This window comes from Myodes glareolus, chromosome 9 (genome assembly GCF_982192425.1).
Source record: "Myodes glareolus chromosome 9, mMyoGla1.1, whole genome shotgun sequence".
Classification (NCBI taxonomy): Eukaryota; Metazoa; Chordata; class Mammalia; order Rodentia; family Cricetidae; genus Myodes; species Myodes glareolus.
Window position 1 is genome coordinate 53,585,127 of NC_142034.1, and position 22,801 is coordinate 53,607,927.

A 22,801-nucleotide genomic window follows, 5' to 3' on the forward strand; every position below is an offset into this window, starting at 1 on the left:
CCAGATGGTGGGCTCTCAACATGGTGGGAGCTGGTAGAATCATCTTTATTAACAAACGGGTATCCAAGGCCACTACATTGAGAAAGGATACAGGAGGGGGAAGGGCTACCTGCTGCTCACACTATATACAGATGCAAGCAAGGGGTCATAAAGGGAGGGGAGGGTGGGAAGGAGGAATGTTTTGGCTATGGGGTCCCTCCTCCACTCCCTGGGACCTGGGGGAGGGGAAATCATTAAAGTGCTTTCAGAAAATGAGGACATGGTCCCTGCCCCTGGAGTGGCTGGTGACCCTCCCCCCAGAACCCAGGGCCCAGTGACCCCCCCCCCAGAGTCTGGTACATTCAAGGGGGGAGCCGGCTCCCCTGGCGTGCAAATAAAGGGGTACAGGGCCCTGCTCAGTCAGCAGCAATGGGGTAAGGGGGTCCAAGCCCCAAGCACTCTCCTCTTAAGTAGAGAAAAGGGGAGGGGCAAGTCCCACTCAATTCCTGGTAAGGGGAAGCTGTGTCATTCCCCAGAAGTTGGGGACAGGCACAGTTTTGAAAACATGTTGGGAGAAAGGATGGTCACGTGATCACAAAAGCTTCAGGGATCAGAGGTCACGTTCCCAGCAGGCTCCAGTGAATCAAACCAGTAAAAGCAAAAGCCCAAAGGGAGAGGGGGAGCAGGGCTGGGCGCCTTGGGCGGTCTGGCTGTGGGGAGAGGGCTGGGTCCATGGGGAGCCCCAGCCCAGGGCCTCATCACCAGTTCATGATGCAGTTACGGTTCAGAGTCATAAAGTAAACTTGGCTGCTTCCCCCAGAGCGGACTGAGGCAAAAAACACCTGGATGAGGTAGAAAAGTCATCACCAAAGGCTCAAGTGTGTGTGTGTTTGTGGGTGGGGATCCTCAGCTGGGAAAGGGAAGAGGAAGGAGACAAACTACAGAATGGTGCATGCTTCTCCCCACCCCAGTGGAAGGCAGAGGTGTTACCAGACCCCTGGGGTAAAGGCAAAAGAACCCAAGGGGAGGGAAGGGGGCGGCTCTGACAGCTTCTGGGGGAGGGGCTGTTCTCAGGAGAACAGTAGAACCACTCCACCCCCCAGGTCTGCCCAGCACAAGGTGTGGAGAGCCAGCCTAGCATAGTGCCGGGCTCCCTCACATACTCACTGCCTCACCTTATCATTCCGCTCACACAGGAACTTGAGCCTCTGGGCTCGTTTGTGCATGAAGACCCCATCTAGGTGGCCTGTCTCCACAGAGCGGATCTCAATGGCTTTCTCACCCCAGCCCATTATCTGGTTGGAGCAGATGTAGGCTGAAGGGAGACAATGGTAGAAAGGCTGTAAGGAGGTTGTCCTGGTCACCTCAGGGCAAGCCGCCTGGGAGGTGGCCGTCACTTACCCACAGAGGTGGGCATCTCTCCCCACTGCAGCACCACATCCTTGATGATCCGCCCGTAGGTGTTGACGTAGACGCCCTCGTCTTCATAGCACAGCAGCATCTCCATGCCGTCGGTGTTGGGGAGGAAGATGATGGCATGGGGCGTGATCTGGCTCTGGATCTAGGGAGAGAGAACGGGGCGAGGTAGGGTCCTCAAGTCTGATGTTCAGAATGGGCTGGTTCCACTTGCTCCACAGCCCTGCTAAGCTCACATGCACAGGGATGTAGATGTCGTAACTGTTCCCAGAGTCAACATCCACAGCATGGAAGCCAGCACTGGAGCCATAGATGACCTTGAGCCGCTGTCCCTCCTCTACGGTCAGGTCCACCAGCAGAGGGCGGTGAGGGAGGTCAGCAAAGGACTGTGGGGGAAGAGAAGGCTCAGGGAAGAAAGTGCAGGAGCAGAACCTTCAAATGTACTGAAGGCTGAGGCTGCCATTACCTTGAAGGCCATAAATTTGTGGTAGGGTTTAGGAGCCCAGGCATACACCTCCACAGAGCTCTTCAGGGCAATGACCAGGAACTTAATACGCTCATATTTCACTGGGGGTAAGAAAGGGAGACACAGTGACTTCCGCTGTCAGGCTTTGATGACCTCTGCATTTAGCCCAGACCTCGTTTCTCCCTGGCTACTGTGTTGTGGCATCCTTACCAACACGATAGTGGCCACAGCCCTCCATGTCCCCCACAGTGGTCCACCCTTGCTTCTTCTCCACCTCTGGATCATTGTGCAGAATCTTATTCCGCAGCCAGGACAGGTAATATACTCGAAGTTTGTTCCTTTTCCCTGAGAGATGGACATACACACACACACATAAAAACTCACTTACTCTCATCAAAGTCCTACTGCTGCTTCACACAACGTTGTTAGCACACCACAGGGAGCAACCAAGGCCGCTCTCCTCCCAGGCCGAAGCTGACAAAGCCAGAGTTGAGACCCTTGTCCCCAAATCCCACACAGGCACCTGAGATGGTGATGAGCAGGTTGAGCCCCTCCAGCACGTCCATTTGCTGGAAGCGTCGCCGCCCAATGAGTCCGTACACTTTGCCCTGTCCGCTCCGGTCCAGCAGCATCAGCCCGTTCTCTGTGCCCACCAGGAGGTTGACCCCTGCAACAGGAGTCCTTGGACAGGTCAGAGGCAGACCCAGGCTCTCCCCTGACCAGGATCAGGATCATTCAGCCCTAGCTTACCCCAGAGGGCTGCACAGAGGATCTCTGAATTGAATCGCTTCTTGTACTTGCGAATCTCGGGAGTCTCACTGTGAGCCCGGGTGTTGGTGGGGTTGACGTTGACCACAGAGCCTTTCCTCACATCGAACTGCAGCTGGTCAAGACGACCACCCTCTCCACCTACTAGGGCTGCCAAGATGAAGAGGAGGGAGGGTGGCTGCAGCCCCCAGTGTCTGTTTTTATTCCTATGCTATATCTGATCTTGGCACTTCAGAATTCCCAGAAGGGGAAGAGAAAGACTTTAGAGCAGAGGTGCAGGAAGAGAGCAGAGATAAAAGAATCCTGGCCTTGAGGCCAAGGCCTAGCTCAAATCCTTCATCTGTCACTCAACAGTTCAACTTTTGCCCAGTTTCCTTAGCCACCCTGAGCAATTGCCCCTCAGAAGCCCTTTGCCTGGGCAGGGGCTAAGCCTCAAAAGAGAGGCCTGTGCATATGGTACATGCCTTTAATTCCAGCACTTGGGAAGCAGAGGCAGGCAGTTCTCTGTGAGGTCGAAGCCAGCCTGGTCTACACAGTGAGTTCCTGGAGAGCCAGAGCTCTTATACAGAGAAGCCCTGTCTCAAAAAACTAAATAAAAAAAAATTTTTTTTAATTTTTTTTCTTTTCTATGTATGCAGGTATGGAGGCTGGAAAGGGCATCTGATTCCCTGACTTGAAGTTAAGGAGGATGTGAAGTGTGTGATGTGGATGTTGGGACCAAACTGGGTTCTCTGGAAGAGTAGCACATACTTTTAACCACTGAGCCATCTCTTCAGCCCCATGCTTATCCTCTGTAAAGCCACATTCTCAGGCTAGCTCTCAAGTCCAGCCTCAAGGCAGACAGACCCTCCTGTCCTCACCTGTGATAGGGATGGTGTCCCCACTGCCTCCAGGCTGGTAGATCCCTAGATCGACAAACATGGTGAAAGAGCTCTTCCCAGGGGCTTTGACCAACCCACGAGACTGGTACTGTGGGGAGAGGGAGCAGTCAAGAACCACGTGTGGCTCTGGACAGACCCCAGCCCACTGAGTTCACAGTGCCTTGCTTCACCTGCCACGGTGCTCCCATCACCCACTCTTCTGCAAACCGTTTGCAGGGCTCTTTCTTTAGTCATGGACCTACGTCAACACACTTACATCACTGCCTCCATCCTTTGTGGGAGGGCTTTGACCTTTGCTGTTCTCAGTAGGTGAGTGGCTGGGCTGGACCACATCAGGCAGGTTTGTGTAGCCATTGCTGTCAGCAAGCAGCAGGCTTCGTTCCTCTTCAGGAGTCTGTAGAACAGACAGAAAGTCAGGGTAGGGTTGCAGAGGGCCTGCCACAGGTGTAGGAAAGGGTAGGGAGACCCACTCACACGCTGGACCACCATGGTGCCTCCCCCATATGGGGGCTGGGTCCCGGCTATCTCCTCAACATCATGAACCACCATGGTGCTGACGCTGTCCGTATCTCCATCACTGCTGTGGGAAAGAGGTCCTGCCTGCCATACAATGCCACAGGAAGCAGGTGACAGTGGGAGACTAGGGCTTTCAGTCTCCTCTAAAGCCCTCACTGACTCAGGAGTTTCCTGAGTGGCCCTCAGGGCAGGCTGGCAAAGAGACAGAAGAGCATCTGGAAGGGTCCCCCACAACTGACAGAACAGTGGACACGGTGGGAAGCTAGCACTCCACCCTGGCACAGCCTCACTCCCGCCTTCCCTGAATCTCTCCTCTCCTTGTCCTGATAGGGGGCCTGCCCTAGGACACCCCATACCGGCCCCCGGGAGTGTCTCTGCTCCCCTCTGACGGCTCCCCATCGCCTTCCTCATCCTCATCTTCACTGCTCTCCACCTCCTCACTGGATGAGGAATAGTCCATGGCCTTCTTGGGAGGCCTAGGGGCCTCATCCAGGGTCCGCTCTTTGAGCAACACAAAATCCTGCAGGGAAGAAAAGGCGTGAGGAGACGCAGTGGGGCTTGGGTAGAAGTAATACAAAGGGGGAGTCAGTGGAGCTGCAGACAGGGAACAAGAGAGGGCTCCCCAACAACCCCTCTCACTAACCTCACCAATTGCTCGCTTATAGCTCTGGGAGGGGCCGCAGAGGAGGAAAGGCAGCCAGGAGGAAGCAGGAGAGATGGTGAGAAAGGTTAGTGGCATGAGGGGTGCTGTGTGGCCTGGGACTGCCCTCGTCCTCTCATGGGAGTGAAGGGTTGGCCCTGATCCCAGTGCCCAGGACCCTGAAGGCTGCACATCCTGCCCCCAGATCACTCACTGCGGGCCGGCCTGGCCTTGAACGGTGGTCTTCAGGCTTGGCTTTGTTCCCAGGGGAGAGCACTGGGGAGCTGTCCAGTTTTGTGGAGGCTGGGCATAGCAGGGTGGAAGAAAGAAGGTCACAGATACCTACAAAGTAGCCTCAGGTCCATGCTGACCATAGGCCCCAACCCCACCCACAGACCTCTTGTCCCTGTGGTATTCTGGTCCTAAGCCACTACAGGCCATAGGCTCTGCTCTCAGTGTTGATCAAGACAAATTCAAGGCCCAGGTATGTCAGGCTGACATACCTCCCACACGGTTTCGGTTTCGTTCCAGTGAGCCAGCCTGAGGGAGGTGTCCATGAGAGGCTGGGAGGACACTGTCTGAGCGCTCCCAGCCAGGGTCACTCCTCCTGAGGTCAGGGTTACTGCGAAGGGACAGAGTTCATGTCAGAGATGTGCTTCCAGCCACGGGTGTCAAGCTACACTGCAGGAGGAGCCATCACCAGGGAAGCAGGTGGCAGAAGTGAGAAGTGAGAGTAAGTGGGGCCAACTCCATTACCTAGAGGCGTTGGGCGGGCCAGGGGGCTGAGCTGGGGGCCCAGGAGGCTTGGGGGTGCCCCGCTCTGCCCGCCTCTGCAGATAGATTTGCCAGGCGGAGTTGCTGCGAGGTCTGTAGAGGGAGCAGAGGGTGCCGGGGCGGGTGGTGGTGGCACAGGAGGGGCTGAGGTGCCTGGTTTGGGGCTTGCCCCACCCCTATGCAGGTAACCTGGCAAAGTTCCTATGTCTCTTACTCCCTAGGCTGCCACATGACCCCACCCTGGTGTTGTGTACCTGGCACGGACAGCCTGAGCTGGCCGGGACCCTCCAGCCCCACTGGTGTTAAGGGCAGTGGCAATAGACGAGGTTCTCTGAGGAACCTGGAAAGAACAGGCATTGAAAAGATCTGTCAGTCATGTACAGATGTCACACACATTCAACCCCAACCTAAGAAATGTAGTCTTCAGCATCCACGGAGAAACAAACAGGTCAGGTAAGTTACTGAGTATATCCAGGCTATGAAGCTGAAAAATGGCCAGTGGGATAAAGCCACCTATAAGTTATAAGAGTTAATAAGAAGCTTGAGCTAATGGGCCAATCAGTTTATAGTTAATGTAGACCTCTGTGTGATTTCTTTGGGACTTAACAACTGTGGGAGCCAGGCAGGACAGAAACCCCTCGCCAACAAATGGCGCCCATGTGGACAACATAAAGCCTGACAGAGCTTGGGAAGTAATTCTAGACAAAAAAGAATAGAATTAAGCACAGCTTATTGATAGCAGCATTTTCTCAGGTGGGCTCTGCTTGCTAGAGGCAAATGTGTCTCATTTAAGAGAGGCTTCCTGACTCAGCTTTAGCTGTAAAACCTTGCAGCTCTTTTAAGAGGTCCTGCCATGAAACACTTAAATGGTGTTGATAAAAAGCTGACCACATGCTTTTTGGTTTTCAGCCTTAGCAAGAAAAAAGCCACGCCATTTAAAAATGCCAGCTTCCTGGGCCATCCTGCCAGTGCACTCTGACTCTTGAAGGCAGGAGGTCCGCCTACAGAGTCTGTGGTTTGTGAGCAGATTGTTGCAGCTTGCTTGCTGGCAGGGACCTTGAGACACCATAGAGTTGTGGCAATAAATGTGGCTACAGCCGGTACCTCCACCATGAGGCTGGAATCTCATAAAGCTAAGGAATGGGCTGGATCCAGCCGTCAAACCCACAGCTTTAAACCTACCTATATTGCTTAGCAAATTATAGACTCATATGGTCCGAAAAAGAGAGATATACAGTAAAGAGAGATTCAAAGATGAAGAAAACCTCTAAATGTTTTACAGTGTGTTAAAAATATATGCAGGCTTTGGAGAGAAAAGAAAAAGGTTAAAATCTTTAAAATAAAAGAGAGAGAGAGAGAGAGAGAGAGAGAGAGAGAGAGAGAGAAAGAGAGAGAGTGAGTAGTTGGGTGTGGTGGAACACACCTTTAATCCCAACACTTGGAATACAGAGGTAGGCAGACCTCTATGAGTTCAATGTGTGGTGGCATATGCCTTTAATCCCAGAACTTGGGAGTCAGAGGCAGGCAGATCTCTGTGGGTTCAAGGACAGCCTGGTCTACAGAGGGAGTTTCAGGACAGTCAAAGATACACAGAGAACTTGACTCAAAAAGCCAAAAATTAAAAATAAAAATAAAAGAAATAGAATTTAAAATAAAGCCATGTAAAGACAAAAAATACATAGAGAATCTTGATACTGTATGCTATTATGCTCTCTTTGAATTGTTTGAATGCTGAGGAAAGAGCAACAGCTGCTAAAAGATATTTGTTTATAAATGCTGCTGAATTAATCCAAGATAGGTATTTTGAAAATACCTTGACTTCAAAAGATATGTTACTTTGGAGAAGAAGTTTTGCTTTTGTTTCCACAGAAAATGAGAAGTTGTGGATTCATTCTGAGTTAAGAAAAATCAGGTTTGATCAAGGAAGACCACCTGAGAGATCTCCGATAGAAACAGATGGCCCAGATGTCAGAGTTTTACATCTAGAACAGATTCAAGATGCTGCCTGAGATGATCAAGCCTCACTTGATCAAGCCAGTCAGGACTTGATCATACTTTTAAATTTTCTTTAGGTCCCCATACGATTATCAACACCCCCAAAAGTAGCCTGAAAAACCATGCCCACATTCCCAAAAATAGACTATAAATATTTTCCTTTATTTAAAAAAAAGGGGGGGGGAGGGGAATGGTGTGGGACAATTTTATTCTGTCAAATATATTTTAAATAAACACTGATTGGTCAGCAGCCAGGCAGGAAGTATAGGCGGGACAACCAGACAGGAAGTAGAGGCGGGTCAATGAGATCAGGAGTATTCTGGGAAGAAGGAAGCTTTTTCTGCAGTTGTGAGCCCGCCACAGAAGAAGCAAGATGTGACTGCCTTGCTGAAAAAGGTAATGAGCCATGTGGCTAACAGATACTAGAATAATGAGGTTAATATAAGTTATAAGAGTTAATAAGAAGTCTGAGCTATTGGGCCAATCAGTTTATAGTTAATGTAGACCTCTGTGTGATTTCTTTGGGACTTAACAGGAACTGGGCAGGACAGACAGACAGACCCTGACAACAACCACCTTTATATATCACCCTTTGATACCAAGCAACTGGCTATTTCTCACCCCTCACTGTCACTGCTGTCTCCACTCTCTGGATGCTAACCCTTGCATGGCTATCTTGCTTTCATCCTTCCCACTCTGAACTCTATTTTCTTGTCCTTCAGAGTTGTGCTTACCTTAGGTGGAGCCTCATTATCAGGCCGGACCCAGGATGGGGGGTTTGGGCTCGGGCCAGGCCCTTCCGAGGTGGGGTCTGAATTCTGGCGGATGACAGCTCCTCGGGCACTGGGCGTGGCAGTGGGTGTGGGGACAGCAGCAGGGTCAGGGTCGTGGGAGGCAGGGAAGGCAGCCAGGTTTCGAGTGGGTTGGTCCTGCAGGGACTGGGATCGGGGTACAGGTGCTGCATATGGCTTCAGTGGGACCCGGTGTGCTACCAGGCTCTGTAGGGAAAGACCAGGAAGGATGGGCTGCCTGTACTGTGGCACATCCTGCAAACTAGGGTCTGGGCTGAGAAAAGTTCCTTCTCCCCTCAGCAGACGCTGGAGAAGACTAGACATATGCAGCAGCAAATTGTCCACAGGGCTGTGACTGTGGTGTGCAGGAGACACTAGTGAATGCATACACATGCTCATGGATGCAGCTCTGTACCTGGCTTTGAGCAGAGCCACTTGTGCTGGGACAGGAATGGGGACAGACTCACCTTGTGCGGTCCTTCCTGAGGCTCCACAGGCCTCTGCATAGGAGGAGTTTGGGAAAGAGGTCCTGGGGGGCTAGGAGAGGCCTGGGAGATGGGGGGCTCTGGCCCTGTACTGCTTGGCTTCGTCTTGGCCAATGGAGAGTTCTGCTGCTTATTCATCCTTGCTCTCTCTTCCACCTGTGATGCAAGAGGTCGTCAGCAGACCAGTGTCTGCTTCCCTGGCCTCAGAATCTAGATCCTCACTTGCTCCAAGCACTCCATCACTCAAACCTCTGCTCCTCTGCCCTTCTCATGCCCATTTCTGTGCAGCAACCACTTCTCACAACTTTCCAGCCCTCAGGCAAAAGACTGGCAGGATTGGGTCTCAGGGGATAAAGCAGGCTGTGAATACCTCTCGGGCCCATGCTGGCTTGTCAGCAGGATTAATGCCCCGACCATAATGATACAGGGGCTTCCTGTCCCCAGGCAGGATCTGCTGCTGCTGCTGCTGCTGCTGCTTCTGGAGCTGTTGTTGTTGTTGCTGCTGCTGCAGGGACTTGAGGTAGGCATGCTCCTGCTGCAGCTGTCTCTGGAGCCGCTCTGACTGCCGTTGCTCCTCTAGCTGCTTCCGCTTGTATTCCTGGGCCCAATAGTAGGGAAAGAGGGTCAGCAGGGTGTGGCCCTGTGAGTTAGAGCAGGCAGCCCTTCCTTTCCTCTACTGCCTACACAGGTCTTGGGAAGTCCCTTTCCCTGATGTGTTTCCCATCCCAGTGCAGGAAAGCAGCTCAGGATAGCATCTTCCCGAGGACACCGAGGGACCCCGTTACCAGCAGCAGGGCCTGTTCCTGGAGCAGCTGTTGCTGAAGGATCTCGAGCTGTCGCTGCTCCTCCTCTAGCCTGTGACGGATATATTCCTGGGGGGTGGGGTGGGGCATGGGGCAGGGAGAGAGGGAGGCAGCAGAGGGGGGTGGCAGCAGCGGCGAAGGGAGGGAATCAGCGGGGTGAGGATGAGGGGGAACAGGGGTGGATGAGCCCCAGGGGGCAATGTGGCACAGATGGGAATAAGAGGAGACAGGGGATGAGGAGGAATCAGGTGGGTACCATGAGGGACAATGCCCCAGAGAGGAGTCAGGGATGGGCAGAGAGATGGGGAATGAAGACACAGAGACAGGAGGGCAGGGAGAAGGGTGGGGTTGAAGGGTAGGAGAAAACAGAGAGAAAGAGTGAAGCTAGAAAAGATAGGAGGAATCTGGGGATAGGGGAGCGAAAGGGACAGGGCACCGAGGAGCAAGGAAGGCAGGCAGCAGGAGCAGGGGCAGGTATAGGGGCAGGGCAGGTGTGGAGGCGGGTGTCTGTGTGTGCACTGGCGCCAATACCTGCTCCCGCTCTGCCTGCCGCCTCTCTTCCTCTCGCCGCAGGGCCTGCATATCTTCCAACCGCCGCTGCTGCTCCTTCTCCTGCAGCTTCCGCTGCTCCCGTTCTCGCCGCTGTTGCTGTAGACCAAAGAGGTGATATGTCTTATGGACCATAACAGATGCTGGCCCAGCACAGCCCTGGAAGGGTTACCCTCCACGGAGAGCAGGGCAGGTGTTTGTTAGAGATGGTGGATAGAAAAGCTTTAACACTTCCAAGCATGTATCTCGAGCCCTGTACCAGAGCTGCACACCTGGCCCTAAGAGCTGGGTATGAGGAGAACAGTTTGTTGGAAGTAGCTTTGGGCATGGGGCTAGGCAGAGGCTGCTGCGCCTGGAACGAGCTCAAGAGGACAACATTGTCGTCTTCCCACTGGAGCGCTGTGCTGACTGGTTTTATGCCAACCTGACAGAAGCTAGAATCATTTGAGAACAGGGAACCTGAATTGAGAAAATGACCCCACCAGATCAGTGGTGCATTTTCTTGCTTGATGACTGATGTGGGAGGGCCCAGCTCACTGTGGGCAGTGCCTCTCCTAGACTGGGGGTCCTGGGTGCTATAAGGAAACAGGACAAGCAAGTCATGGGGTACAAGCCAGTAAGCAGTATTCCTCTCAGTGTCCTTATCAGTCCCTGCCTTGAGTTCCTACCCTGACTTCCAATGATGAACTTTGATGTAGAAGTGTAAGCAAAATAAATCCTTTTTCTGCCAAGTGGCTTCTGGTCACGGTGTGTTATCACAGAAGATGAAACCCCAAAACAACCACCACCACCAACAACAACAACAAAAGCAAGTATTGAGAACAGCAACCCCCTAACATGCTCCTTGCACCCCAAATCTGACTTTGTCTTGATCTCTAAGAGATAGATGTTAATGATAACCTTTGGCCAACAGGGGGCACCAAGTGTCTGTGCTTAGAAAAGCAACCTCTGAATCTGAGGAACCACCTTCACGAATCAGTAGCCCAGGACATTTTTTTGGAACATTCTTTCTGGCCAGTGTCTGTCCCCATCCCAAACAAGACCAACCATGAAATGAGCAAGACCAGGTCTCTGGACACACAGTACTCCTCCTCCTGTGGTGAGGCTGCTGGCCAGGCCTGTCACTTGCTACTGGCTGCTATTACAGAGAAGAGCTTTTCTCTTCATCGAGTTTTCTTACAAATTTCTTCCTACTCAGCAAGAACAGAGGCCTACTCTGAGGAAGCAGCTATGCTTCCAAGACAATGTTTTTTTTTGTTGTTGTTGAGTTATAAATTTTGAAAAAAAAAATGCAGATTTCTTATACTCCATCATGCACCAATAATAAGTACATTTAGACACACAGACACCACACACAGAATTATTTTGTTACTAGAGATCACACCCAAGAGACTCATGTATGACAGGCTCTACTATTGAGCTGTATCCCCAGACCCAACGCTTTTTTTGAGACAAGGCCTCACCTTGACTGAACTGGCCTCAGACTTGCTATGTAGCTGAGGCTGTTCCAGAATTTCTCATCTTCCCGCCTCCTCCTTCAGAGTGCTGGGTTATAAGTACATACTGCTGCAGCCAGTTTTATATGGTGCTAGGGATTGGCAAGCTCTCTACCAACTGAGTTACACAGCTTTTTTGGTTGTTTGGAGTTTTGAAGACTAGGCTGGTCTGGAAATACTCATCTTCCTGCTTCTACCTCCCAAATGGTGGTGGGGGTGAAGAACAGGACAAAGCCACCACACCTAACTGTAATATTTTCATAAGTAATATAACAAATATAAAACTGTACTTAAACATAAGATTCTCTTCAATTAAAATGAATTTCCTCTACCTACCTTTAATCAGTCTAAAACAATTTATAGAAAAAAAAAAAACCAACAAATAACCAGAAGAACGAGAAGAGTCTTCCTAGCTTTTCTGTTTGGAGCAGAACAAATGGGCACAGACTGAAGCTGGCCAAGACTGACGGTCTACGGAGCTGGAGAAGCCCAGAAGGGAAGTGTAAGCAGTGACAGCTCTATCATGGCAACAGCTGTCACTCTGACAGAATGCTGATAGCACAACCATCAGGCTGGGTAGGGGACCAGGACCTGGAGACTGAGCCTCTAGTAACAGTGGAGAGTTTTCCATGAAGGCTGAAAAGGGCCAAGCAAAGCCTGTCTTATTCCGCATTTCCTCCTGTCCTGGTGGACCCACCTCCTCCACACGTCGCCGCTCTTCCTTCTGCTCCTCTATGCGGCGCTGCCGCTGGTGCAGCAGGTGTTTGATGTGTGCCTCAGGGTCTCGCTGCTGCTGCTGCTGCAACTGCTGCTGCTGCTGCTGCTTTAAAGCCTCAGAGTTGCTCTTATTCTCCTGCTGGAGTCGGAGGAATTCTCGGCGGAGTGTGGACTCCCCAGGCACATTCATGATGGAGCTGGATGATTGTGGTAAAGGCATACGGAGATCAGAACATGTTGGTGGTCCTTCTTCCCTGGGTAGCCTGCCTGAGTGCCTCCAACTGTACTGGATACCCTGCCAATGGGCAATCCCAAGGGCCGTAGATTTGTCTTCTCTTCTGTCCCTCTTCCCTGTTTGAGACAGGGCCTGAATTATGTAGCCCAGACTGGTCTGGAACTTGCTATCCTCCTGCTTCAGCCTCTCAAATGCTAGGATTAGAGGTACGTATCCTCGCCCCTGGCTAAACAGTTTACTGCTGTTTTAAAGATTCCAGCCCATACCTTTGTCAGGCCTAAATTGACCTTCTCTTCACCATCCATTCACTTCACTCTTTCTCACACAGAGACTCCATCTGCTATTTTTTCAGTTACATCATTTATTATATATGTGCACACATGCTTGCAAGCAGCCCATGTGTGCATGTCTCAGTGCACCACAGCATTCAAATGGAGGTCAGAGGACAACTTAGAAGTATCCTCTCCCTTTAACATGTGAATCCCAGCAACTGAACTCATGTCATCAAGCTTAAGGTAGGTGCTTCTGCCTACTGAGCCAATTCACCAACCCAGGTACTCAGTTTATACAAGCTATCTTTAATGTGCTATTACCTAAGAGTCCCCAAAGCCAAGGATCATTGTTGTCCCCTCAGACAATACACACAGACCCCAACCTCCCACCTCTACCCGCCAAACCTACCTCGGCTCGCCTTCTTCTCCATGGCTGTCATCCTCCTCTTCACTGCCACTGTACTCATATTCCGTCTCCTCTGCAAAGGGAAGACACTGAGGCTTTTCTACCCAGAGCTCCAGACTCCACCCCGGGTGGGGAAACTTCAGCTGGGAATATCATTTCAGTCTACGTGCAGAGCCCATCACAAGGCACCTCTTCAACAGGTTCATATGCTCACACCAGCACAGGCTTGGAATGAGTTTTCTGTGAGGACATCACATAGCTGTCCTCACCTGCAAGGCTAACTTGAGACAAGTGGAAAAAGGCCCTGGAGTTACAAGTTTGGGAGAGGGTTCCTTGGGCAGGGAGAGCTGGGATAAGGGAAGGGAGAGAAAAGGCAAGCCCTAGAGAGGAGAGAGGGCAGAGACACACCCAAACCCCCTGCTCCTGAGCCATCTACTGACCTTTCTCACCCCGCTTCTTCCGGGAGCGGTCTATGTGGTCCTTGAGCTGAATGCGGACCTGCCGCTCTGTGGGCTGGTCTCGGATGAAGGGAAACTTGAGTAACTGTTCAGTTGGTGGGCGGCTCAAGTAGGTCTTGATGAGACACGTATCAATGAAGTCAGTGAACTTCTTAGACCTGGAAACAGTAGTGGCTCACACTGGGAGGGCCCTTTGGAAGGGCAGTCACAGGAGATGGTGGGTCATTTATCTTTAAATTGTCTTTTCTTTCCTGGCTTTCCAAATCCCAATCGCAGTTGCTACCTACAGTCCCTACAACTCTTCCATGGTGTACCCCAAAGCCTGAACACAAGTATTAGGGTGAGGGTGGCTCTGCCTGAACCTGTACTGTCAGACTGAAAACACTCACAGACATACCATTTCTTTGACTTGAGTCTGGGGGGAGGGTTCCGAGGGATGAGGAAGAGAGCCCGCATGGGGTGCATGTCACACAGAGCTGGGACAAGGAAGAGACACTATCAATCCTGCTTCATGGAAAGGCCAAGGAATCCCTCCCTCAACGTGACTTCCGAATCCACCTCCTCCCTATACCACTTCCTTGCCCTCCCTTCTGTCCCATCCTACTCCAAGGCAAAGTCAGCACTTACGGGGGGCTCCCTCTGCCATTTCGATGGCTGTGATTCCTAGAGACCAAATGTCACTCTAAGGAAGGGAAAAAAGAGACGAGGATGAATCGTTCCTGACAATATTGCCTAACTCCCTTTACCTAGCACCCACACAAAGCTACCATAGCCTCACCCCTTCCCGAGATACCCTTCTTCCAAATCCTTCCACCTTCTCATAGAAACATTTCCTGCCATAAAATACTGGGTTTTTAATTTAGTTTATTTGTAATAGGGTCTTGCTAGGAAGCTCTCTAGGACCACAAACTGCAGCCCTCCAGGTTTGGCTTCCCAGGCCTGGCCACACACCATGAGTTTCTATCCCTTCACTGCTCACGGGTCACTGCCATCAACCAGCTTAAGCCCCCAGACTTTTAATCCGCTAACCCCATCTTACTTCCTGAGCCCGGAAGCCCAGAGCTCCTGCCTTTCCCTTTCGTACCCTGTAGTCGTAGGTGGCGTCAGGGTTCTCATCGCAGGCAATGACTTCTGGGGCCATCCAGTATGGGGTCCCAATGAAAGTGTTCCGCCTGCCCACAGTGCGGTCCAGCTGAGCACTCACCCCAAAATCCACTATGAGACATGAGGAAGGGGTCAGCATGCAAAGCCCCCTCTACTCTTGGGCTTTATCGCACACGGCATGCTCTCATGTGCCTGGACTAAAGCAGCGGAGGCCTAGATCCTACTTAGAAACCTCTATATCCTCTTCAGGACGGCATCACAGGCAGAAGGGAACTCAATGCCGTCTCCACAGAAGGGTGCGGAGTAGCTGCGCCCTGGCGGGCAGCAGGTAAAAGGCTTCTTGGGATTTTCAGCAGAAGGTAGACATCTTGGTGTTGGGAGATAGGGACAGGGAAGAGACCCCCTTGGCACAAATGCAATTGAACCTAAGCCAGACATTTGAGGAAGGTGCCCCTGTTCCCAGGCTTGATGGCAAAAGGGCCTCAGAAGGACCCACAGTACCTAGCTTGACTTCAGCATTCTCTGTCAGTAGCACATTCTGTCCTTTGATGTCTCGGTGGATCACCTTGTGGGCATGGAGATGGGCGAGACCCTGGGACAAGAGTGGGGAAAATCAGCCAGTGTTGGAGGGGTGAAAAGAGTATGGAGGTACAAAGAGATTGAGGGGAAGTTAGCTGCTGGTCCTCACTTCAGAGCGAGGCTAAATGTACAGTCCAAACCCACCCACACAGCCCAAGTGCAGGCAGAGTTGAGGTGTGTGTGTGTGAGACTCTTCATAGTGGCTAGCTGCCTCCCTCAGTGCCCATGAAGATCAATGCCCATGAAGAAGCTCTCGTGAGGGTGGCATGGGGATGGACTAGTGAAGGGGCTTCGTGCTCACCCTGAGAATCTCCCTGCAGATGTAGGCAATGCAGTCCTCCTTCAGTGCATTCCCTTTCGTGTTCTTTACCAGGTCAGTCACTGAGCCAGCACCACAGAACTCCATCACCAGCTATGGTCCCAGGTCCAAAGAAAGAGTCAGGAAGAAAACTATGTCAGGCAAGGCCTCTGCCCCCAGCCAGGCCCCTGGAGGAAGCCAGAGGTTTGGAGAGCAGGACTAGATGACCCTTAGAAGTCACGGGAGAAAGGGGCACACAAGTGGGGAAGAACTGGTAGTGAGGAGTGAAGGACCCCACACTGTCAGCACAATGGTGCAGCTGATCATTTTCCTTCAAGAGTTCAGTGCTTTGATCACATTCTCCCTAGAATCCCATATGGGGTGAGAACTACTGCTCTGGACCAGGGGCCGGCAACAACAGGGAGCCAAAGAAGGTGGGGTTTTTTGTTTGCTTTTAAATTTGTTTTTGTTTTGTTTTGAGACAGGTCTCACAATGTAGGTTTAGCTGAAACTCACAATATAGACAAGGCCCTGAGATCCACATGCCTCTGCTTTCTGAGTGCTGGGATTAAAGGCATGCACCACTACACAACTCTGTAAGTTACTTTTGTGTCTACATGGAATACTAGGGAGGGAACTCAAGGTGCTGGGCAAGCACCTACCAGTGAGCTATACCCATCCTGAATCAATGGATGATGGACATACCTCCCCTACCCGTGTGTGTGTGTGTAGAACTTCATAAAGTTAGACTAGCTGACCCAAAACGCTCCCAGAAATCAACCTGTCTGTTTACCATCACTGGGATTACAAACATCCCCTGCCATGATCAGCTATTTATGTGTGATCTCAGGATCCAAACTCAGGTCCTCACACTTGAATGGCAAGTGCTCCACCAACTGAGCTATCTCCTCAGCATTCTTTCACTATACTTAATGATTAGGGAAAAAAAAACTAAACCCCCCCCCCCAAAAGTTCTGAGTCCTTTTTCATGACATGTGAGAATAATACTAAATTTTAGTGACCTAAATGTAAATCTGAGGATTCAGACACACTCATGTTTGGTTCTGTTTGAGTGAGGGTCTTTCTATGTAAGCCAGGGTAGCCTCCTGCCCTCAGCCTCCTGAGCGCTGGAACTAGAGTGTGAGCCACTGTGCTCAGCTAGCCGTGCTCACTTGTTTATGGACTGCCAATTGCTTTCGGAGAGTGTCTGCAGAACTGAGCAAACGTGCCCAACCAAGACTAAAGCACTTACTATTTGGACCTTTACAAAAAAGCTCAACATCCTTGATCAGAGGTAAGAAGGGCTGAGTCTGCTAGGGAAACTCATGGGTTCCCACTCAGTGCTGCTGGAGGGAACTCAGGAGCAATTTCTTCCAGCCCTCTTCACTAAAGTTGACATCTAATTCAGGAAAAGACTGGTTGGGACTGGTGTGTTTGCTATGCAATCAAAGTAATTTTCATGTGCCCCACCACTGAGAGAGCACAGTGGGTGGAAAAGAGGTCCAGTACCCTACACATTAACAAGAGAGTGGCTACTATTGTTTAGCTGCCAATCTTCAGTGGTCTCCCACTATACACAGCATGGTGTGCTGTATATGTCCCCCCAAATCCTTGGAGCCATGACTCATGCTCAACTTTGCAGGGTATATAGAAGATGCTTATTAAATAGCTAAAGTCTTCCTGACTTCCAGCATGTTCTCCAAAACTCCCAATAGCCACAGTGATGCCTCTTACTGCTCTCCCCTCAGCTTATGGGCCCAGCACCACAATGGGTAAAGCCAGGAAATCTGTGGCATCCGTGTCCAAGCTAGGGAGCGAATGACTCCTAGGAACGGTCTGGGTCAGGAGGTTTTTGAGTAGGCTCTGGTTCAAATTATCACCCAGGATTGTGTACTGCCAGAATGGGCCCGAGTCCTGTTGTTTCTCACAGATACTTTGATTTGATGGCTCTCCCAAAATTGTGTTCAAAGACACAAAGAACTTAAAAAAAAAAAGATTTATTTATTTATTTATTTATGATGTATACATGTTCTGTCTGTAGGTATGCTTGCATGGCAGAAGAGGGCACCAGATCTCATTATAGATGGTTGTGAGCCACCATGTGGTTGCTCGAACTTGAACTCAGGAGCATCAGAAGAGCAGCCAGTGCTTTTAACCTCTGAGTCATCTCTCCAGCCCCACAAAGAACTTAAGAATTAAGCACTGCCAGGTGGTGGTGGCACACGCCTTTAATCCCAGCACTTGGGAGGAGGCAGAGGCAGGTAGACTTCTGTGAGTTTGAGGCCAGCTTGGTCTAGAGAGCGAGTTCCAGGGCAGCCTCCAAGGCTACAGAGAAACCTTGTCTTGAAAAACCAAAGAACTAAGCCACTGCTCACCCCCACCCCCACCTTTTGGCCATGACCAAGGTTCTATATTCTACTGCTTACTGATTAAGAAGTGCTTACTAACTAGTCAGGGTGAAGTGTCTGGTGGAGAAGCCAACACTAGGATCCCTGTCACTAAACACACAAGGAGACAAGACACAGGGCAGAGGAGACTAAAAAGTGGAGTTCTGAGTGAGTCATGAGGTTCTTTTGATCCACAATGAAGGCAGGGATGTCAGAATACATACTGGCCTTGAGTTCCACAAGAGCAGCCTAGAGCAGAAGGACTTGGAAGGGGCAGGAAGGGCGTTTCTTACCCAGAGCTGGTCGTCATTCCCAGGAGGGCTCTTCTTGATAAAGGCCCCATAGTAGGTGGCAATATTACGATGGTGAGAGTACTTCTTTAACATGTTGATTTCCTGTTTGATCTCTTCCTCCTCATCCTACGCATAAGGGGGAAGGTAAGGCCTGAGCCTACAGCCCCCTTTTGACGTCAGCCCTGCCCTTCCCAACCCCATTCCCTACCTCTGTGACATCCATGACCTTAATGGCAGCCAGCTGCCCAGTCTTGACATGCCGACCCTGCAAGAAATCCAAGTACAGAGGGTGTGGAGGGTCAGGGTACATGCTCACTTAGTAAAATAATGAAGAGAGATTGAGTCTGGGAAAAGCCATCTCTTAGCATTTTTCTACATTTGAATATGCCCTTCATGGGGTTAGATGCCTTGCTTTACAAAGCAGAAGGTAGAAGGGAGGCTCCTGAGCCATCACAGCTAACATCCAACTGCCCAGACATTTCTAGGCTGTAAAGATAAAGTTCAGCAAAGATGAAGGCTCTACTATACAACACCTGAAGTTCAGGACAGAGCCCCTGTTCTGTGCTGGCCTCCTTAGCAGGGGCTTTCTCTACACTGAAAGCTAGAGTAAAGAAACTTCCATATCCTAATGAAGGCTGGAAAGGGGATATAATCCTTGCCTTCATCTATGTAAGATAAAATGTCTGGTGTTTTCCTGGTCTAGCCACTCTAGATAGTAGGCCTTTCCCTGGATCAACCTCATGCCCAAGGTGTTTTATGTTATCAGGGAAAGAGTGTAGGGAACGCAGGGACACAACAGGGCCAGCTGACATGTGCCAGACCTTCAGTGTGTTTGTGCCACAGTCTTCTCTACCTCAGCTTCAACACCACCCCACCCACCCTTCTGAAATCCCTTGTTAAGAACCATCAATGGCTTGGACAACAAAGTCCCAGGCTTCCTGAGAGGAGCAGGATGGGACAGCAGTTGTTCATGGGAAGGACACGGGCATTGCCACCCACGTCCTGTCTTCAGCAGTCACCCACGACCCCAAGCACAGAAAAGCACAGCTACCTATCTATATGGACATGACTCAGCAGGAGCTGTGCACTGTCTGTCCCCCAAAGCCCAGGCTTACAAAGCGAAAGGGGTACATGAAAGGCTGGCAGTCCCAGGGGCCAGGAGACGCAGAGAGGCAGGGCACCTGTGGAAATGTCAGGAGCTGTGCCTTGGGCTGAGGAAGCAGACTAAATGTTCTGGGGACAGCACCCACCCTAAACATCCCCTTCATTATGGAGACACTTTGTGTATGGGCGAAGGTCTGGCCACTTGAGAGGACTGAGTTGACCAAGCTGAAAAGCTAATCAGGAGCAGAGGAAATGCCACTTCTGTGGGAAGAGAAGCACCTCAAAAGCAAGAGGCTCTCTGCTGCAAGCAGCTGCAGGAGGTCAAGAAAGCAGCTTCCTCTCTGCAGGCCACCAGTGAGGTCCCATCAGCCCCAGGTCTCCTTGTGGTCTTGGAAAGTGTCAACCCACACTTCTGACATGAACTGTGAATTTCCAGGTGCGCCCTCACACCCACGTCCCCATGCGCTCTTCCTGCTTCCTATCCCACAACCATTGGCTGTACCCTGATTCCTGCCACACCCAGGAGCATGTCTACACTCAGAGATGATGTCTCCCTTCTTCTTTCTATTGCTGCTCTCTCTGTGGTCTGTTCTTTCTTCCCCGAGGGGTTCCCAGCCTCTGTCATCTCCTATAGCTTCCCTCAGACTCCGGACCCGGGACCCACTTCCTCTGTTACTCTAAAGAGGCTTCACTGGTTTGAGGGTTGCATGTTTGTCCCACGTCTCACCTTGTACACCTGTCCATAGGTTCCATTGCCAACCACCTCCACCAGCTCAAAGATTCCTGCAGGGTCCTGGGAGGAGAGAGGAGAACAAAGTGTTATCACTTCAACAAGGACTGTGATGCTGGAGGGGAAGGTGTCAATCAGGACATGAGTGGCAGGGGAGACTATCATTTAGCAGATTGCAGGATGGTCAGAGTTAATGGTCTATGAGAAGAGTCAGAAGGGGAAACAGGGAAGTCACAGCCTAGGTGGAGACATGCTCTTCATTCCCAACTCACTGGCCAACTCGGAATCTGTTTCCAGCACCAGTAAACAAATTCCGGGGTGATCTAAACTTTCAGTGAGGTAATGTTCACAAAGTACCAGGACCCAGGCTGGCAGCATGTGCCAATAAGAGTTTATTATTATTGATATTACTTTAAAGGTAGAGATGAGGGGCTGGAGAGATGGCTCAGCAGTTTAGAGCACTGGCTTCTCTTTCAGAGGGCTAGGTTCAATTCCCAACACCCACATGGGAGCTCACAACTGTCTGTAACTCTAGTTCTAGGGGATCAGACACCCTCACACAGACATATATGCAGGCAAAACATCAATGCATACTAAATAAAAATAAATTAATTTAAAAGAGTTGGGGTGGCAGAGATGAGCCATGACAGGACCTCATGTTACAGTTTCCCCTCCCTAGTCCTCTTAAGACCAGGGCCTCCAGCTAGTACATGAAGTGAAGTGAAGTGTTCGGGGCATGTGAAGATCTCCACAAAAGGAGAAAGGGACTCTTATTGCTGGACTGGATTCTGCCTGTCCTCCTTTTCTGAGCCATGCAGTGCCAGGAGAAGGCCCGCAGGCTGAACAAAGCTTCCAAAGATGCCCCTCCTCCTGCTGGTCCACATCAGGCAGCCTGGTCTCTGACATCTCTGCCATCCTACCCTAAGGCCACCCACACCCTCCTGGCAGGACTGCTCCCACAATCCTGCAGAAAAGGCAGGTCTGTTCCAATCCCTGCAGGAAGGGACCAAGAGTGAGGACGCCACCATGGAATCAACTCTCCAGGCAAGATGTGAAGTCTCTATGTTGATTATCCTAACATCCCCTCTTGCTGATCTTATGAACCAATATAAGGTTTCTTTTAAATTTTTTTCTTTTTATTGTTTAATAATTTTAAAATTATTTATTTATTATGTATACAATATTCTGTCTGTGTGTATGTCTGCAGGCCAGAAGAAGGCATCAGACCTCATTATAGATGGTTGTGAGCCACCATGTGGTTGCTGGGAATTGAACTCAGGACTTTTGGAAGAGCAGGCAATGCTCTTAACCATCTTAAAGATGGAAAGAGCCATCTTTCCAGCCCCCCAATATAAGGTTTCTGAAAGTAAAAACATCCTGTTGCACTGAAGGACTCAATAGGGAGAAGGTCTGGGCATGGCAGAGACCAGGAGGCCACAGCCCAAAGCTCTTTAGGAATATATGCACCACACTTTGTGCATCTTCTCAAAGAGGAAGTGGAGAGCAGAAACACACCCTGGCTCCCTCACAGCAGGGATCACAAGGCATTGTGACTGCACATTTACTTGCTGGGAAATTCCCTCAAGGAAGTGCCTGAGTTCTTGCTCTCCAAATCTGTCCCATGTCTCAGCCAGACCTGGCACTCAGCAGCCTGAGACCATGTACCCCATCTTCCCCAAGAGCATCTCACAGCAATGGAGGGGCCTCCTCCTAGCCCTTGATTACAAACCTCATGCCTTGGTAGTTACCAAAAAGTATCTGTGTGGGTGAGGGTGCATGCATGCCATGATGCCTGTGTGGAGGGAGGACAGAGACTACTCAGACCATTATCCTCTCCTTCTACCTTGCTTGATGTAGGTCTCTTGTTCACTGCTGAGCAAGTCGGAATAATTTACTTGCCATAGGATGTGCAAACTTGTGGGGCTCTGTTCTCAGGTTATCAGACTTGGTAGCAGCACCTTTATCTGATGAGCCATGTCACTAGCCCAGGCTCTAAAACATCCTTAACAGGTCTGAGAAATTAACAAGACTCAAGGCAATAGGAGCATGGCTGCCGTGTGTTAGGGATGGAGGCCAATAAAAAGGGCTGCCTGACCCTGATGGCCACAAGGAACATGATGCCGCATTGTCTAGCTGTAGTTCTAGACGTGGAGGCCCAAAGAGAACACAGTTCCCGGAGGATCCTCCTGGGAGGAACTCATCAGTCCTCAGGCTTCTAGTGCTGGCTTTGGGGAAGTTAACTCCAACTTCAGTTCTTTCAGCACAGGAAGGCAGAAAAGTAGACTGGTGAGTGTGGTTTTTCCAAATATGATGGCTTGCTACAGGCACAGTGATATGTCACCATGAGTTCAATTCAACAGAAAAATGGCTTAATTTTATAATCAAAATTCTCGATCTGCCTCTTTTCATGTATTTGGGTGCTGAGGAATGAGGTCATCTGAGGGCAGACCCATACACTCAGACACAGATTCAGTTCATTCCAGTTCTGCTTTCTGACCCCCTCTGCAGGAAAGGATGATTCAGAGGATGGGAGGGAGATTGTGGTGGCATACTGGTCACAGCACCTGGCCCCACTAATCAGCTGCAGCACCTTTTTTCACCAACCCCCACCTTGACTTCATGCTCTGTAGCTCCTCCCCTGTGCTGGTCACCCTGGTCC

The 22,801-nt window shown here is 50.7% G+C and overlaps 1 protein-coding gene across 11 annotated transcripts in view; it reads right to left on the reverse strand.

Moving 5' to 3' along the window:
- Positions 1-5: 5 nt before the first annotated feature.
- Mink1 (misshapen like kinase 1) overlaps positions 6-22,801 on the reverse strand; it is a 56,062-nt gene continuing 33,266 nt past the window's right edge. Inside the window, exons 2-34 of one of the 11 annotated variants that reach the window (XM_087910389.1) lie at positions 20,140-20,205; positions 18,517-18,573; positions 18,309-18,434; positions 15,632-15,742; positions 15,253-15,343; positions 14,732-14,862; positions 14,275-14,329; positions 14,045-14,123; positions 13,630-13,805; positions 13,193-13,262; positions 12,257-12,473; positions 10,046-10,162; positions 9,497-9,583; positions 9,082-9,309; positions 8,694-8,867; positions 8,170-8,373; positions 5,695-5,780; positions 5,423-5,533; positions 5,170-5,288; positions 4,881-4,969; positions 4,670-4,693; positions 4,383-4,546; positions 3,985-4,090; positions 3,767-3,904; positions 3,490-3,598; positions 2,612-2,779; positions 2,385-2,528; positions 2,072-2,206; positions 1,862-1,962; positions 1,632-1,781; positions 1,381-1,540; positions 1,155-1,294; positions 6-821 (exon numbers count right to left, since the gene is read on the reverse strand). In XM_087910389.1, the coding sequence (XP_087766515.1) occupies positions 738-821; positions 1,155-1,294; positions 1,381-1,540; positions 1,632-1,781; positions 1,862-1,962; positions 2,072-2,206; positions 2,385-2,528; positions 2,612-2,779; positions 3,490-3,598; positions 3,767-3,904; positions 3,985-4,090; positions 4,383-4,546; positions 4,670-4,693; positions 4,881-4,969; positions 5,170-5,288; positions 5,423-5,533; positions 5,695-5,780; positions 8,170-8,373; positions 8,694-8,867; positions 9,082-9,309; positions 9,497-9,583; positions 10,046-10,162; positions 12,257-12,473; positions 13,193-13,262; positions 13,630-13,805; positions 14,045-14,123; positions 14,275-14,329; positions 14,732-14,862; positions 15,253-15,343; positions 15,632-15,742; positions 18,309-18,434; positions 18,517-18,573; positions 20,140-20,205 (4,017 nt within the window). In that variant the 3' untranslated portion in view covers positions 6-737. Of the gene's footprint in view, positions 822-1,154; positions 1,295-1,380; positions 1,541-1,631; positions 1,782-1,861; positions 1,963-2,071; positions 2,207-2,384; positions 2,529-2,611; positions 2,780-3,489; positions 3,599-3,766; positions 3,905-3,984; positions 4,091-4,382; positions 4,547-4,669; positions 4,694-4,880; positions 4,970-5,169; positions 5,289-5,422; positions 5,534-5,694; positions 5,781-8,169; positions 8,434-8,693; positions 8,868-9,081; positions 9,310-9,496; positions 9,584-10,045; positions 10,163-12,256; positions 12,474-13,192; positions 13,263-13,629; positions 13,806-14,044; positions 14,124-14,274; positions 14,330-14,731; positions 14,863-15,252; positions 15,344-15,631; positions 15,743-18,308; positions 18,435-18,516; positions 18,574-20,139; positions 20,206-22,801 lie in introns of all 11 variants that reach the window. The other 10 variants (XM_087910387.1, XM_087910386.1, XM_087910391.1 and 7 more) reach the window with 10 other exon arrangements.